The 15,888-nt window shown below is 32.7% G+C and overlaps 1 protein-coding gene across 5 annotated transcripts in view; it reads right to left on the bottom strand.

Moving 5' to 3' along the window:
* Positions 1-14,004, bottom strand: part of LOC114350424 (collagen alpha-1(XXV) chain) — a 93,506-nt gene extending 79,502 nt beyond the window's left edge. For all 5 annotated transcript variants that reach the window (XM_028301231.1, XM_028301233.1, XM_028301235.1 and 2 more), the window contains exon 1: positions 13,857-14,004. In XM_028301231.1, the coding sequence (XP_028157032.1) occupies positions 13,857-13,870 (14 nt within the window). In that variant the 5' untranslated portion in view covers positions 13,871-14,004. The remainder of the gene's footprint in view (positions 1-13,856) is intronic.
* Positions 14,005-15,888: the final 1,884 nt, after the last annotated feature.

The following is a 15,888-nucleotide window of genomic DNA, read 5'->3' as shown; positions in this document are numbered from 1 at the left end:
GAACAAATCGATTTAGGCTGATAATAAATAACTGTGCGGGTTCTAGCCAGCAAACGTAGGCAGATGATAAAAATACTATCTACTAAGAGATCGGTGACAAATCTAAGAAAATAGCTTTGGGATTAAGCCAATATTTAATTTAATACACGCTTTTAACACTGCTTTTCCATTGATACTATGGGAACCATTGAGGAGTAATTTGTATTTTCTGCTGATCGGTTTATTAAATGTATTTACTATTTTTGTCTTTGGCATTGATATCGACTTTAAAATTAACTCCTGCTGGGATTAGAATCCAAAACTTCCTGGTGTTTAATATTTTTACTTGTTTTAATTGTACATAATGAAATTAGTAGGTACAGTCAGCGTCAAATAGCTCGTGACACCCAAAGTAACCAATAAGTTCACAACACGTATGTGTTACAATTGAAATAAAAAGTTGTTGCCTTTTTGGTCACTTTGTGTGCTACGAAATATTTGACGATGACTGTACTTGCAAAACTAATTATTTTGCTCAGGAGCCTTTACATGTCTCATTGCTTTTTGCTCTACCAAATTATTTGTATTGTCTTTATTTCTGTAATTGTCTACATAAGCCATATCGACAGTATTTTTTTTAATACACCTATCATTAGTCTAAACAGACACACACAACACGACAGACAAACACAGCGGGGTATTTATATGTAGGAAAGGTTGTTCCCAGTAGGTAGAGACCTGGTGACCCATCTGATACAGGTTTTGAGTTGCCACGGGCTTTAGCAAAGCGAACCAGAAATAAATATTATTATTATAATGGTTGTTTTTTTTTTGTTTTTGCTACCGGTTTTGGATGAAGATTTTGAATCTTACTGTAATTTGAATAAGTGGCCGAAGAAGCTTCTAGCGGGTTTATAATTACTATTGAAATTGATCAATTTTATGTCTTTTATAGTAATATTTCATTTCATTCATATGAAAAAAAAGTCCAAGTATACAGGGTGTCCAAAAATTAGCACGTCACACTGACATCGGAAGAAGCCTATAATGACTCATAATTACATGATTTTAGAGATATGACCAAATTTTGTTATTTTTTTTACACATACCTACAATTTGTTAGAGATGTATTTTGGACCCATCTACCTCCGGTGCTTTGACGTGCTAATTTTGAGACATCCTGTATACATTAACAATTCAAATACACGTAATATGTTTCTGCTGTTAAAGTCGATATTTACTTTTGACCTTCATCTAATACATCTAAATGGCAAATCCTTTCAACTTTCACCATTGTTAAACTATCTATGACTGATGGCTTTGATAATGATAAACTAGGCTTAGGTATGTTAACATTGTATAATATAATATCGCCCGTATTCACAAACGATGCTTGCTTAAGTGAAGCAGCAAATCGAACGCACAGCATTGAATAGAGCTCTGTGATTGGATTGTGTCACCTTATGCGTCCACGCGCACTGTAAGACCTCATAGTAATGTTTGTGAATACGGGTGCCTGAGACCTGAGTCATGTCTTACACTCGTGACTTCATTACTCACACTGTCAAATACCAGACCCTTGGTCATTATGAAATAATCTTGATCACAATTGGATAAGGTTTTATCACTATTGCATTTTAATATTTTAAACAGCAGTCTAAATCAAAAGTGTTATAATACGATCTACAATCTGCAGTCTTAAATAATGGTAGAGAGACTTTCCGAATCATTTATTGTTCCCCAAATGCCCGAAAAAAGTTTGTGAATTTAAAAAGTCCAGTTTTCAAAATTTAATACCGAGAATTGTCTGTTAAACCCTAGCAATATTCTAAGTGAAAATGCAATTTAGTGGTACTAACAATATCTCAGGGAATCTTAAGAATCCAATTTCGAAGTAAACCCGTTTCGCTATAAAGGGCCTTGCACTCAAAATTTATGCTTATTGGCCGAATTTCCGCGTCCGTACGTGAATATTATTTAAATTTGGTTGTCAGACGACAATCGTGACTAAAATTTCACTTTTCAAATACATTTGATTAGAAAAGATAATTAATGTAATAGCATATTATTATGTAATACAATGTATTGGTGTCAGCTGGACAGTTTCTGATCCAATCCTAATTAATACTTTGAATGCGAAAGGAACTCTGTCTATTTATCTTTATTTTTGCCATTTTTCGAAGCGAAGCCGCGGGCAAAAGTTAATCATTTATTGCCAAAACTGAAAGCAAGTTTACAATATCAGATATTTGAAACGCGAGATGACAACTCTATTTTGATAATGCAGAACACAATTTGCTACCAAACACGAAATTTTCTAATAAGCTTCTATTTTACATTTTCAAAATGTCTCCAAACGGGGTCAAAGGTCAATTATACCAGAAATTATTAGTATTTTATAAATAACCAATACGAATCGAGCTGGTTTTTACTGGACTGGTTTTGATATTATCAAGTTCAGGGCCAGTGCAGTTTTATTAAAATTGATTATAGCCAGTTTTTGTTCGATAATTTTAGGAAATACGAGTAATAATATGAATGAAATCTATTGGATTAGGCACATCATGTAGTGTATTTAGTACCTAAATAAATGTTTTTTTACTTACATCTCTTAATTTTTTTATGTTTATTTAGGTAGACCATATACATACAATAATTTACTCAATTTTCATCTAATTTATTATTTTGATGATTCATTTATTCTCGTCTGATGAACAGTCTACAGACACCGTAAGAATCAATAATATGTTGCGTCACTTCAGTTAAGGAAAATAATAATAACCATAATTAAAGTTATTTAGAACTAACTAAATATACCTTGATGACAAGTTGGTGACATGGAATTCCTTTTTCTAAGCAAAATAAGACAAATATAAAAAAAAACAGCAATAACGGTTCGTCACAGCACACTGGCAATTTTGTTTTAAAAGATATTGGCAACCCTCCAAATGAGCAAGGGTCTTTCCAGATTATTGAATGGGTAATATTTATGCCAGGATGCGGTTGCTGTGTACATACAAATTGTATGTAATGTATGGTTCGATGTCGTATTGGTTGGCTTTGGGAATTGATGACATATAAAATATGTTGTACTTGCTGCTGATTTAATTATATATTAAACCCACAATGGGGAAGGGGGAACTGAAATAAAATTACTGGACTACTAGATTAACATTATACTTCGTATCTCTCCCGAAGATGATTACGTTTTACATGCAGCAGTACCTGGGATGATGCCGTCCTTATCACACTTTTAGAGAATATTTATTTAAAAATATAAGTTTTAAATATAATAAAGTACGTGTTTTGACTCCTCAGCACCGTAGTACATTCCGCGGTCCGCCATATTTCTTGTCATTTTTCTTGTGTTGGTGTCCGTCCGACTCACACGTACTTTTTCAATAAAAATAACTTNACCGATCGAAAAAATTTGCTCTAAAATAATGACAAGAAATATGGCGGACCGCGGAATGTACTACGGTGCTGAGGAGTCAAAACACGTACTTTATTATATTTAAAACTTATATTTTTAAATAAATATTCTCTAAAAGTGTGATAAGGACGGCATCATCCCAGGTACTGCTGCATGTAAAACGTAATCATCTTCGGTCAAGACACTCGTATAATTAGATATCAAACATCACAGGTAAGTTCGTTTGATTCTTAAATATTGATAACATAATGTGATGACAAAATATAAACTACTTTCAAAGTTGACTAAAATAAGAACTTTCAATGTGAATAGCGCATTGCTAATCTTAAACAACGATTGTCCAATATAAATGGAAAACTGCTGTAAATGTGTAGTGCATTAAAATTATTAATTGTTACCTCAGTCAATGACTAATAATGCTCCTAAAGCTTTAAATACAAACAGACTTTGACAAATAATGGCCAAAGTCCTTGTTAAATAATCTGCTCATTTTATGCCAGGCGAGAAAATTGGCTTGTGCCCAGGTAGGTTAGTGTTCCTTTGTCACTTTGTCAATGGACGGAGTGATAGACAAGCGACAGTGCGTACACGCATGGTGCTTTCTTTTATTCTTTTTTCAATTTTGTAAAAGCTCGCGTCGTGTTACTGTGATTTTTTAGAAATATTTTTATTTATTTTTTCGTTCGTTCGCGCGCGATTCGTAACAAATGTATTATGTCAAAATTTCATTCACTTGTATTATTGGTATACTATTTTTATTGGTGTACGAATTTCCATGACCCCTTTTGTTTACATAAATGACACTAAAATAAGGATTTTACGTCTATCAGGGATGATTTTATCACTTATGCCTTATACTGAACAGGAACCTTTATGGCACAAAACCTTATAATAATATTGTGTGCCTTTTAATTTTTGTATCTCAAACATAATCCTTTTCCATTATTACGTCATCATTATCAAACCAGCTAATTTGATAGATACAGATCAAGGACCAACAATTCACTACAACAATATTGAACAAAGGTATTTCGACTTTCTTATAAATTTTTCAGCTACAACTGGGTCAAGCGGTTAGCAAGTATCTGAGGAAATCTCCGAAGGTGTTAACATTAGTGAAAATGTTCAAGCCAAAATAATTCTTCTTACATANTCCTGTATAATTGTTCTCACTTCCCTGTCCATCGAAAATAGAAAAACCGCTATAAAATCAATTTTTATCATAATTTTGTCTGGCCCGTTAAAAATTGGATATGTTGTAGTATATTCTCGGTCTTTAGTCACTGTTTATACTGATTACTAACAAAAACTGGACATTCATTTTATGGTCCTAAATAATTCCACCGTGAGTAGAACTACCCATATATCCAAGGGTGAAGTTCGGTTGAAAGTGCCAGAAATTTTGTTTGGTGACAACACGACACCGAGTGCAAGATTGATAGACTGGCAGTGAATGAACTCCGCAAATATAGTGCCAATTTTGTGCAAGCTCAAAATGTATCTTTTTTGTTGCAAAATCACTCCTATTATAACCAAGATAAAGATAACTATTGTTTATTTTTATGTCCAAACCAAAGTACTGAATCAAAGATTTGGTTTTACTTTTTTAGTTCTAGATTTTATTGGTTGAAAAACATTACAGGTCTTATAAGATAAAGGGGTTTTTCCTTGTGCCCAATATTTCTACTAATAAGGTAAAAGTAATTTTGACGCACGAACTTGATACTGTATCAGCTTGACCTATAACATTATAAGAATAAGTATATTAATTATTTATATCATAATAATTTTCAAGTCTTTCTTGATATTCTTGTTATTTCAATCATCATCCACTTTTCATTATTATCAGTGGGAATTACTGCTCCTAGTCTGTGATATTATGTTACATCATTGCCAATAAATTAGAACAAATGAAAGGCATAAGTTATAATTATCACACTACTTCATAATAATCACGTCATAACTGACCCATATAGAGTGAATCAGTTGCTCCTTGAATGATATTAAATATCAGAAATCAATATGTATGAATTTCATTGTCAAGGCATCATATTAATGAAGTAATGAATGTTCAGATATTAATGGTAACTTGTAGTGTATGGAACTTATTGACATTTCACTCGTGGCAGGTGGTGTAATTTTCTTTCGCACTCATTCGTTTTTAATAATACAATATAGGCGAGTGTGCATTTCTGATTCAAAAATTACTTATGGCCCCGCCTTTGCGTTGAGTATAGATATACGGGTGGAAACGTTAAGTGATCTCACGCGATTAATTCTAAATTATACAAGATATCGAAAAACTGATTACTGATCCTGAAAGTGCTTCACGAGCTCTTTCAAACGATATCAGTAATAGGTTACAGAATTAACTGGATCTATCCGAAAATTCAATGTTTTCAGCCTCCATACTAAATGTATGCCACTATGCCAGCCACACAATATTAGAAGTGTAATTTTTTTTATTTTAAATAATAAACACTTCAAATTAACTCGTAAATTGCATTGTAATTTAAAATTATTCATGGAAAACATTGGTTTTAGGCTTTACATGCTATAATATTATCAAGACATGCGTGCCATGACTGTGGCAGTACTAAATGTATGAAAGCTGGAAACATTGAATTTTCGGATAGATCCATTTTATTTTATAACTTATTATTGGTACCGTTGAATAGAGCTCGTGAAGCACTTTCAGGATCAGTTACCAGTTTTTGGATATCTTGTATAGTTTTTAATATTATGTGGTTTTACTAAATGTATGGAGGCTGGAAACATTGAATTTTCAGATAGATTCAGTTTATTTTGTAACCTATTATTAGTACCGTTGGATAGAGCTCGTGAAGCACTTTTAGGATCAGTAATCAGTTTTTGGATATCTTGTGTAGTTTAGAAATAATCGAGTGAGATCACTTAGCGTTTCCACCCTGTAGAGCTCGTCTTAGAACAGTCTAAACATATAAGGAGGACATTAGTTAAGAAGTAAACGTTTCCTGGATCATAAAGTAAAACAAGTAACAAGTCGGGAACACGTTCATACTATTTCCAAGGATCTCAAAATAAATTTTGTTCTTGTATCCCATACATTTTGTCGTGTTCCGAGACAGGTTCTGCGTCCCTTATATGGTACAGGTTGTAACTGTGTACTGGGTAATGGGTGTAATTTTGTGTATGAGAACTTTCTTCGACAGATCTTCAATCTCCATAAATTATTTTTAAATTCCCATGATTCAGGAATATCTTTATAATAAGCTCCAATTCTTAATAATAACGCTGTATTGCTCTTGAGATCCAACTGTTTTATTTCATTTAAGTAGTTTATTTTTTTCTACTTATGTTTTTTAACAATTTCTTTACCTATATTATTTCGCTTCTTGAAAGTTACATTTAAGTTTTTATTTTCTTTCTAATTCAAAATCAATTGGGATAAATTAATATTGATATAGTTTCGAGAGCTAATTGAAACCTCTTTATAGAGGTAGGTAATGTTTATACATTAGGTTCAGAAAAGTCTAGGTATTTGGACAACCTAATTCCAATATTGGTAAGCATTTGGCAAACCCACTATCATGAGTGATAAATTAACAGTTACGATGTGCGTGACTAGAGATGTAAATTGACTAAATCTGACCGGTCACGATGGTCATTTACTGTCAAATTCAGTCAATTTGAATCAAATTTTACTGTACTACCACCGAATATTTTTTTATTTAGGTACTCAATTTATATGCAATTTTAAATATGTGTGCACGGCGATGCGACGTTGTCATTTTTCACCTATAATGCACGTGAACGGGGTGCGGGGCACTTACGTAGGGAAAGAAATCATTACAAAACACTTTCTGTTTCAATTTAGAAGTTTTAGACTCACTGTAAAATGTTTAACTATAATAAATAATTACAAACCACTTTTTATTTCAATTTGTAGACTTTTATCCATCACAAAATCTAAGAAATACTAAAAAAAGTACTAAACTATATTATTACTGAAATCAAATTGACCGAAAATGACCGTTTTTGACCACTGTCAAAACTAGTCATTACACTTAGATTAGACCAATTACAATTACAAACAATTACAAAGACTGTAAATGACGGTCAGTCAAATTAAGCCGCTTTAGTCATTTTCAACACTATACGTGACGTGTATCAGGTGAACATTGTATATATAACCCAAATTGTTTTTTTCGTGCAAACATTCGGCGAGCCAAATAGATTAGCCATTGCAAATACTACTGAAGATGGATGGCGGCACGTTTATCTACTTATTTATTATCGGTCAAGTTGATCGTGACCCCACTTATGAGAGTTATGAATGGACACGTCCGCAGATATTGGTGGAATGAACATGATATTGAAATAAATACTTAGATCAATGATGGTCAAGTATGAAGATACTTATATCTATGAAGAAATTGAACTGTACCTTAGCAACGGAAATACATACCTAAATGATAAGTGATAAAGCATTTGACGTATGTAAACAAACTTAGCACTAACTGGTGATTGATATGAGTCATTATTATTTTTAGATTTTATTTGGTTCAAGCAGAACATTATTTCGATGAACATGTTTGTTAAAATTTTTATTCTACATGACTAACTAAAGTTACATACAAGATAACTTTCACAGGCTATTTTCATCTTTATGTGAATTCATATTAAAATAACTTCTAAAAAAACATTTACATAAAAATAATCTTACTATGATGGACGACAAAAATGGAAACAAGTGACCGACCGCGATCTTATGGGATCATTTTTTTAACTTACGGATACGAAACCATTTAAATAAATTAAAGTGTAAATAAGATTCGGTAATAATAATACCTAGATACAGATTATTTTATCAAATTAGCGTATTTAATGTTTGTTTAGAATTGCCGACAAATTAGATATAAGCAATAGAGATGTAAGCACTAGAGAATTCCTAGATCGATGGGTGATTCGGGTCATTCATTGATTGACGTTATCTATCAAATGGTTATAATAAATGGCAAATGGTTAAATCAGCGATAATTACAACGGATTCCTGCTTCATTTGCTTGGAGAACCCAAAATAAATAAGTTTTATTTTAGGTGGATAAAACGTTTTGCATTTATTTTGCACTATTGATTGACCTAGAATTATGGTACATTTGGTAATATCCTACAGTTTAACTACACAAAATTAAATAGAGATAAATGTACGGTGTGGTGAACAGGTTATCCAAAACTTGATCCAACTAATTTTAAAGATTTTGTATTTTGTCTATGGTCTAGCTAGAATAAAATGAGGATTTTTGGTGTGCAACATTCTAGTATTACCACACCCAATGAAAATGTTTTTTGTGTGCGTTTTCAGCGGGTCCCTAAAAATATTAAAATATACATTGCGCGCGTAACATAGAGAGTATTTTATTTAAATTGTTATTATAGACATTTGTTTATTTTTCACAAAAGCCAGTGTATCAGATGGAATAATTCTTGCGAATGGATTACACAGTAGATAACGACCTATGTCGTTAAAGTCGTACCTATGTGATTTGTGCTGTGACATAAAATGTAACTGTCTCATGTGTCTGAATGGCAAGGCTTAATTGGCAACATATTTTATAGATAGGTAGGTTGGTAAAATATAAAATAAACTTCTCAAATTGCTTCGGACTGGAGTGGTTTACATAATAAAGTACATTGAAACATGTGCTTATTAACTTAATTTTGATTAAGTAAGTACACAGTCATGATTTACACAAAAATATATTTAATTTTTTTTTTAAGAAAGTCCTGTGCCGTGCCGCAAGATTTTTTTATTATAATTTGAGTTTTGATATACTTATACTACTAATTTTAATGGTTCGAATCTTAGAGTAGGTATTTCAATGTCATTAATATGTTTAGATGTTTCAATTTACATTGTTTTGTATTTTTTCATACATGCCAGATTTACAAAATCTGCATACAATTGTTCGAAAATGAATTGCAGTTAACAAAAAATATAGGTAGGCACTTCATTTGTCCTGGGTCATAAAACTGCCGGCGCTCAAAATACTTGAAATAAAATGAAAATATTTGTTCGATATAAAACTTCAAAATAAAGCTTTAGTTTATTTACTGTGTATAATTATTTTATGTATACAGGGTGTTAGGTAAATGGGTATATGAGCCGACACTAGCCCATGTTAACATGGTCATATAAATGGTATGGTGAAGTCAGAAAATTGATATCTTCATTTTAATTATTTTAATTTTCATACAAATTGGATTTTATAAAAAAAAAATTGTTTGAAGAAGATGATATCAAATTTCTGACTTCACCATACCATTTCTATGACCATGTTAACATGGGCTAGTGTCGGCTCATATACCCATTTACCTAACACCCTGTATAAACTACATAATTTAACTTTTCACGCTATGTGTATTCTGTATCCGTGTAAGCCCCCTCATAAGAATTTGCATGTTAAGCCTTAAACTTTTCATATAATTTTTGATTGTTGACACACCGGTTAATTATACACGCTGACAGCTGTCAATTTGTATGAAAAGGTCACCCACGCTCTCGTCGTGTTGCACTCTTGGCAGAAACCAGAAGCTTTATAGCAGCCGCTTGTAAATATTGTTACATTTTATTAGATTGGTTACTTGTGACCACACAATAATATGGAATATTTAAAACACTATTCTAAAACCACTTAATACCTAATTTGTGTAAAATATTTCTGATAACAATACTTGTGTAAGAGTTGTCAAACTTGTAGTCTAGTGGGTTACATTGGGCTTAATATTTATATTATCGCACTAGCTTTGCCCACGGCTTCGCCTGCGTTAATTTCGGTCTATCACCAAATGTATTTGTTCATCCATTGTATAGCATAAAAAAGTCATTAGCGATAATTTTAGAAGTATAATGGTGAAGGAATTTTCCAAATCAGTCAGGTAGTTTCGGAGTCTATACAAACAATCAAATCTTTCATCTTTATAATATTAGAATGTGTCTTTACTACTTCTATTTTTAATAGGTATTTGGTCGCTTCTTTATGTCAAAGATTTGTTTTAATATGTTATTGACATGTTGATAAATAATGGCATAGATAATAAAGATACGGGTCACATTTTATAAATTGGAAGAGATTTGAATAAATCGGTAGTAAAATTACATTATTTCTCTCAATATGCAAATCAAATGCAAATTCATCGATAAAATAAGTCACAGTTTAATTCTATCGCCTATTGTATAATAAATAGTATAGAGATCATAGTTATTTTTATATCAGAGTCAGACTAAACATAAGCTGCTGTTATTCAGTCGTTTTTATTACGAACTAGCTGACCCGGCGAACTTTGTTCCGCCTTAATGGCAATAAATAAGCAGATTTTTTTTTATTTCGAACGGGATAAAAAGTATCCTATGTCCTTCTCCTCGCTCTAAACTACCTCCCTGACAATTTTCAGCTAAATCGGTTCAGCCGTTCTTGAGTTATAAGTGGTGTAACTAACACGACTTTCTTTTATACAGGGTGTTAGGTAAATGGGTATATGAGCCGACACTAGCTCATGTCATGGTCATATAAATAGTATGGTGAAGTCAGAAAATTGATATCTTCATTATAATTATTTTAATTTTCATACAAATCGGATTTTATTAAATTTATTTTGTATGAAAATTAAAAAAAATAAAATGATGATATCAAATTTCTGACTTTACCATACCATTTATATGACCATGATAACATGGGCTAGTGTCGGCTCATATACCCATTTACCTAACACCCTGTATATAAGATAAGTCCCATTTTATAAAAAAAAATATCGACTAACATTTCGCTTCATATTTACTACAAGGAGATTATCATTTCCTATCTTTGGTTTATATTAAATTTTTATATCGTTTCAGATTTTTGTTATTCTTGGTGTGCGTCCAAAATCTACTCCAAAAATTTTGCTCATCTGAAAATCGATCTCATATTTTGTACACTCAGGCTCCAAAATCCAGGTAAAGTCACGTATTACGACAATAATATTCATCGCCGCCGCCAATACATGTCCAATATTGAAAATTCTTAGTCATATAGGTAAAATTTTCTTAACACATGAACTACACACGGGGTTAAAGACCGGTGAACAAACCTCACTCATTTTCTGAATGTAAAAGAGTGATTGTTTTTAAACGCGAGATAGCATTAAGTAAATATGTAATCAATTTACATAATATTATTAGCTTGTAGGAAGAGTGTGACTAACTGGTTTTTTGTGTCACTGCCAAAGATCGAGCAATGCTTTTTCAATAATAATATGTGATAACAGGTCATAGGTCATTACATGATAGATTATTATGGTATTGTAATAGTACATACTCGTCATTGTTTTTCTCAAACTAAAACAAGTATATTAATATCCGAACACAATATTTACATGAAGCACTACTGTATTTAAATAGCTACTCGTACTCACTAAAGATTTTGATGAAATTTCGTTTCATCAAAATCTGTTCAGTACCTAGGGTAGCGCATTTTCTTACATAACTTTTCAATTCCTATCATTGGAGGTCCGAAAATATTTCTCATACAATTTGATACCATAATGATCATTCTTCATAAAAAAATTAAAACCTACATATTTAAAAACATAATCATTGATATTCATAATATCACTTAGTTTTTACCTTTTTACTAATATTTGTTTTCATATATTTTTCTATACTAATGATCGAAACTCATAATCATTCGAATAAATAACTATAATATTCATAAATGTGATGTATCCTAATATTTGTTTTCATAAATTTATTACTCATAAGTGTATTTATCCATATTATTGAAAATCATGATGTCTATATTCGTATTAAATCGTATTTTAACATTAAATTAATTTGAAATGGTCCAAAACAGGCAATATTTTGTGCCACAAAACTAACGTGACAGAAACGAATCGCTGCAAAACCGACTCCACGTAGTCTTGTCTGCCCTACCCCTAGAGTGTAATTTAAAAGCCGGAGGCGCGGAGGGAGGGCAGCCCTCGCCCGCTGTAACGAGGCTCAGGCGCCCGGGTGAGCTGGAGCGGCTGAGGCTGGTCGCCGAGGCGCCGAAGGCGCCGATGGCGATCCAAAAAGCCGAAGCTGCGGAAGCAAGCGTGGGTGCCTGAGCCTCGTTACGCAAGGGCGGAAGGGCTGCACATCCCGCAGCGCCGGAGACGAGGAGATACCAATGCATGCTGCATGCTTATCTACTCTATTAAATTATATATGATTTTTTTAAAGATACGAGTATGTCTGTAAAGATAAAGTAAATTATTCTGAACAACAACATTATGAGTTGAAGTATGTTCTTAGTAACAACATTGTTAATTAAAACAATATGATCAATGAATGTTATGAAGAAAAAAGATCTGAAAATAAAAATTATGTATTTTAAATGGTTCTTGGTAGTAACAGTATTGATAAAAAAATTATGATCACTAACTGTTATGAGCTCCGATGGTAGTAATAAAAATGTATGAATAAATAAGTATGAAAAATAAAATTATGAAGAGAGATTATTATGAACACAAATCGGTAGTAAGACAAAGAATAGGATTTAGAATTTTATGTGAGCCAATATAGAACCGTACCTAGTTTATTCGTTAAAGAGTGACAAACATCCTCGCAAACTTTCACATTAATTATATCAGTGAGATATGAGTAATTAGATATTTTAGTATGCTGTGTTGAAATGGATTCGTAGTTTTGTGTTACACAGGAGATTTTAAATTTTTGTGCGCACATGCTCGCCTTTTTCAAGGCCCGTATGTATAACAAAGCCCTAAGCCCGGTATTGCATGTTGTCACGTAACCTTATAAATTTTTAGTATAATGCAAACAGCTTCAGCTCCACATTGACACTGACGGTTATTGGATGGTATTCGGATTTCGGGACTTTAGATGCTTTGATGTTTTATATGGCTTTTATTCTTATTTGTGTACTATCGAATGTCAATAAAATGAAGAGTTAGAACGCTTTTGTTTTTGTGATTTAATTAATAAATGTGTAGGGTTTATTGAACTTATTTTCAAGTTTCAGTTAGGTGTGTATGTCAGTATAATTGTCGTTTATTTACAGATACTTAGAAACTGTTATCTTAATGTTAACTACTTTATTAATTAAAGTAATAAAAAAGTTAAGATATTATTAGATAATAAAAGTACCTACTTTAAGTTTTAATTCAATACTGTTTCCAACACAATTATCTCATTCACTCATCACTTGAATTTAACATACCTAATGTAAATTACATTTCAATAAAAAAATAATTTTTCGAATATTAATTATTCAAAATAAAGGATTTAAAAATAATGGACCTTTAAAATAAAAATTTTTTTTTTTTTTTCAAAAAATAAACAAACAACTTGCAAAAACGATTTCATGACGGTTAAAATATGAAAATCCTGAAAATAAAAACTGTTTGTAAAAACAAAAAAAAAACTTACAAAAACGCTTTCATGATGGTAGAAAGGCACCAGAAATATCACTCAAAACAAACTAGATCCCACTCATCACTTCACTAATCACTGCAATTCGCGGAACATGTCGGAATATTTCGCGCGCTTGTGACATCGACAGACGTGCGTACGCGCAGAACACTCGGAAGCTACTGTCCGCTGTCACTAAGATACACTATGTGTTGCGAATCTTTGAACTGAATTTTCGCGATTCATTGGGACTTCCCGAACGTTTTCAGTAGTTTCCAAATTGTTCTCCGTCTCATAAAGTGAGATACAATATGCTCGAAAGACGGTGATAGTAGACCTGAAAAAAAAACGCACCGTGCGTTGAGGGTTAGGATCACAGGGCCGTTATCACTATTACTACTCCATAAGATTTAAGCTTGAAAAATAACAGCTGTCCCATACCGCCGGGAAGCTACTGTCCGTACTAAGATACACTGATGTGTTGCGAATCTTTGAACTGAATTTACGCGACTCATTGGGACTTCCCGAACGTTTTCAGTAGTTTCCAATACTGATATCAATCCTGTACAAGCAAATTAAACGTTTCCAATACCTATACTTATCTTTAAATCGTGTTAATTAGATAATATAGGTAGACAGGCCTACTCCAACATTTCCAAGAACCACCGGTCCTGCGCTGCTCAAAAATAGAACTAATACATACTTTAATAGAATTAGATAACTTAATCATCATCATCAGCATCATCATTTCAGCCACAGGACGTCCACTGCTGAACATAGGCCTTCCCCAATGACTTCCACATCGCACGGTTGGTAGCGGCCTGCATTCAGCGCCTTATTGCTACCTTTATCAGGTCGTCGGTCCACCTTGTGGGTGGACGTCTCACGCTGCGTTTTCCGGTACGCGGCCTCCATTCCAGAACCTTGCTGCCCCATCAGCCGTCAGTTCTGCGTACTATGTGCCCTGCCCACTGCCACTTCAGCTTGCTAATCCGACAACTTAATGCTAACATGTATTGTTACACAGGGTGACATTTAAATCGTTGGAATCCTTTCAAACTAAGACTACTCATGGTAAATAGTACATTCCCTGAATATGAGACAAATCCAATGAGTAAAAATTTTAAATATTAATACCTTGTACAGACTACAGTAGATCAAACCTAACACTGTGGCATCTTATTTCGATGTATCAGGTGTTATTCTGCAACAACAATATATAGTCTGATGTGCTGTTAACTGTGCAATCGTTTTAAACTCTTTTTAATAGCACACTAATACAAATAAATAGTAAATTAGGACAAAAAAACTCATTGGATTTGTCTCGAATTCAGGGAATGTGCTATGTATCATGAGTAGTCTTAGTTTAAAAGGATGCCAACGATTTCAATGTCACCCTGTAGTGCTATAAGAAGACTGACATTGACTCTCACAGACGAAATACACAATCTAATAAAAGTGCAATAAAATCAATGAGTATAAATTAATTAAAGAACAACACAGTCAATGCTTTCATTGAATTGGTATAAAAGCAATTTGCAATTTGTATTGTTTTATTTCAGTGCACAGACAAATTTTCAGCATAGACACCGCTGAAGCGACGACCGGACCCCTTGAGAAATGCCTGAACTTAATTTGCAAGGTTTTTATGTAAAATGACATTATAATAATTTGTATACTTAGTCTCTCTCCTCTTAGTCAATTAATACACAAGTTTTTGAAAGTAGGTACTTATTTATAACCCATTTATAGATTAACATCTGTCTGTATTAGAAACATTTGTACGCTTCGTGTGCTCTTCTGTTCTGCCAATATCGCACGACCTTAATAAAATTAACCCAGAGTATACAAACAAAATATTTGAGTTTGGGAAACCTTCAACATTTTCTCTCAAAGGTTGAAACGACGCGACATAATCTGTCGTAAGGCCAAAGCAAAGTTTTATAGAAAGAGTAAAAGTGGTCTAAACCACTTTCCTAGAATGTGTCATTTGTGTCAATATACGAATGAGTGTCATAAAATGTTTGGCTTCTATGACATTAATTTGCTA

This window comes from Ostrinia furnacalis, unplaced genomic scaffold, assembly GCF_004193835.3.
Source record: "Ostrinia furnacalis isolate ACB-3 unplaced genomic scaffold, ASM419383v2 OfSCF0890, whole genome shotgun sequence".
Taxonomy (NCBI): Eukaryota; Metazoa; Arthropoda; class Insecta; order Lepidoptera; family Crambidae; genus Ostrinia; species Ostrinia furnacalis.
This window is presented reverse-complemented; position numbering and strand designations above follow the sequence as displayed.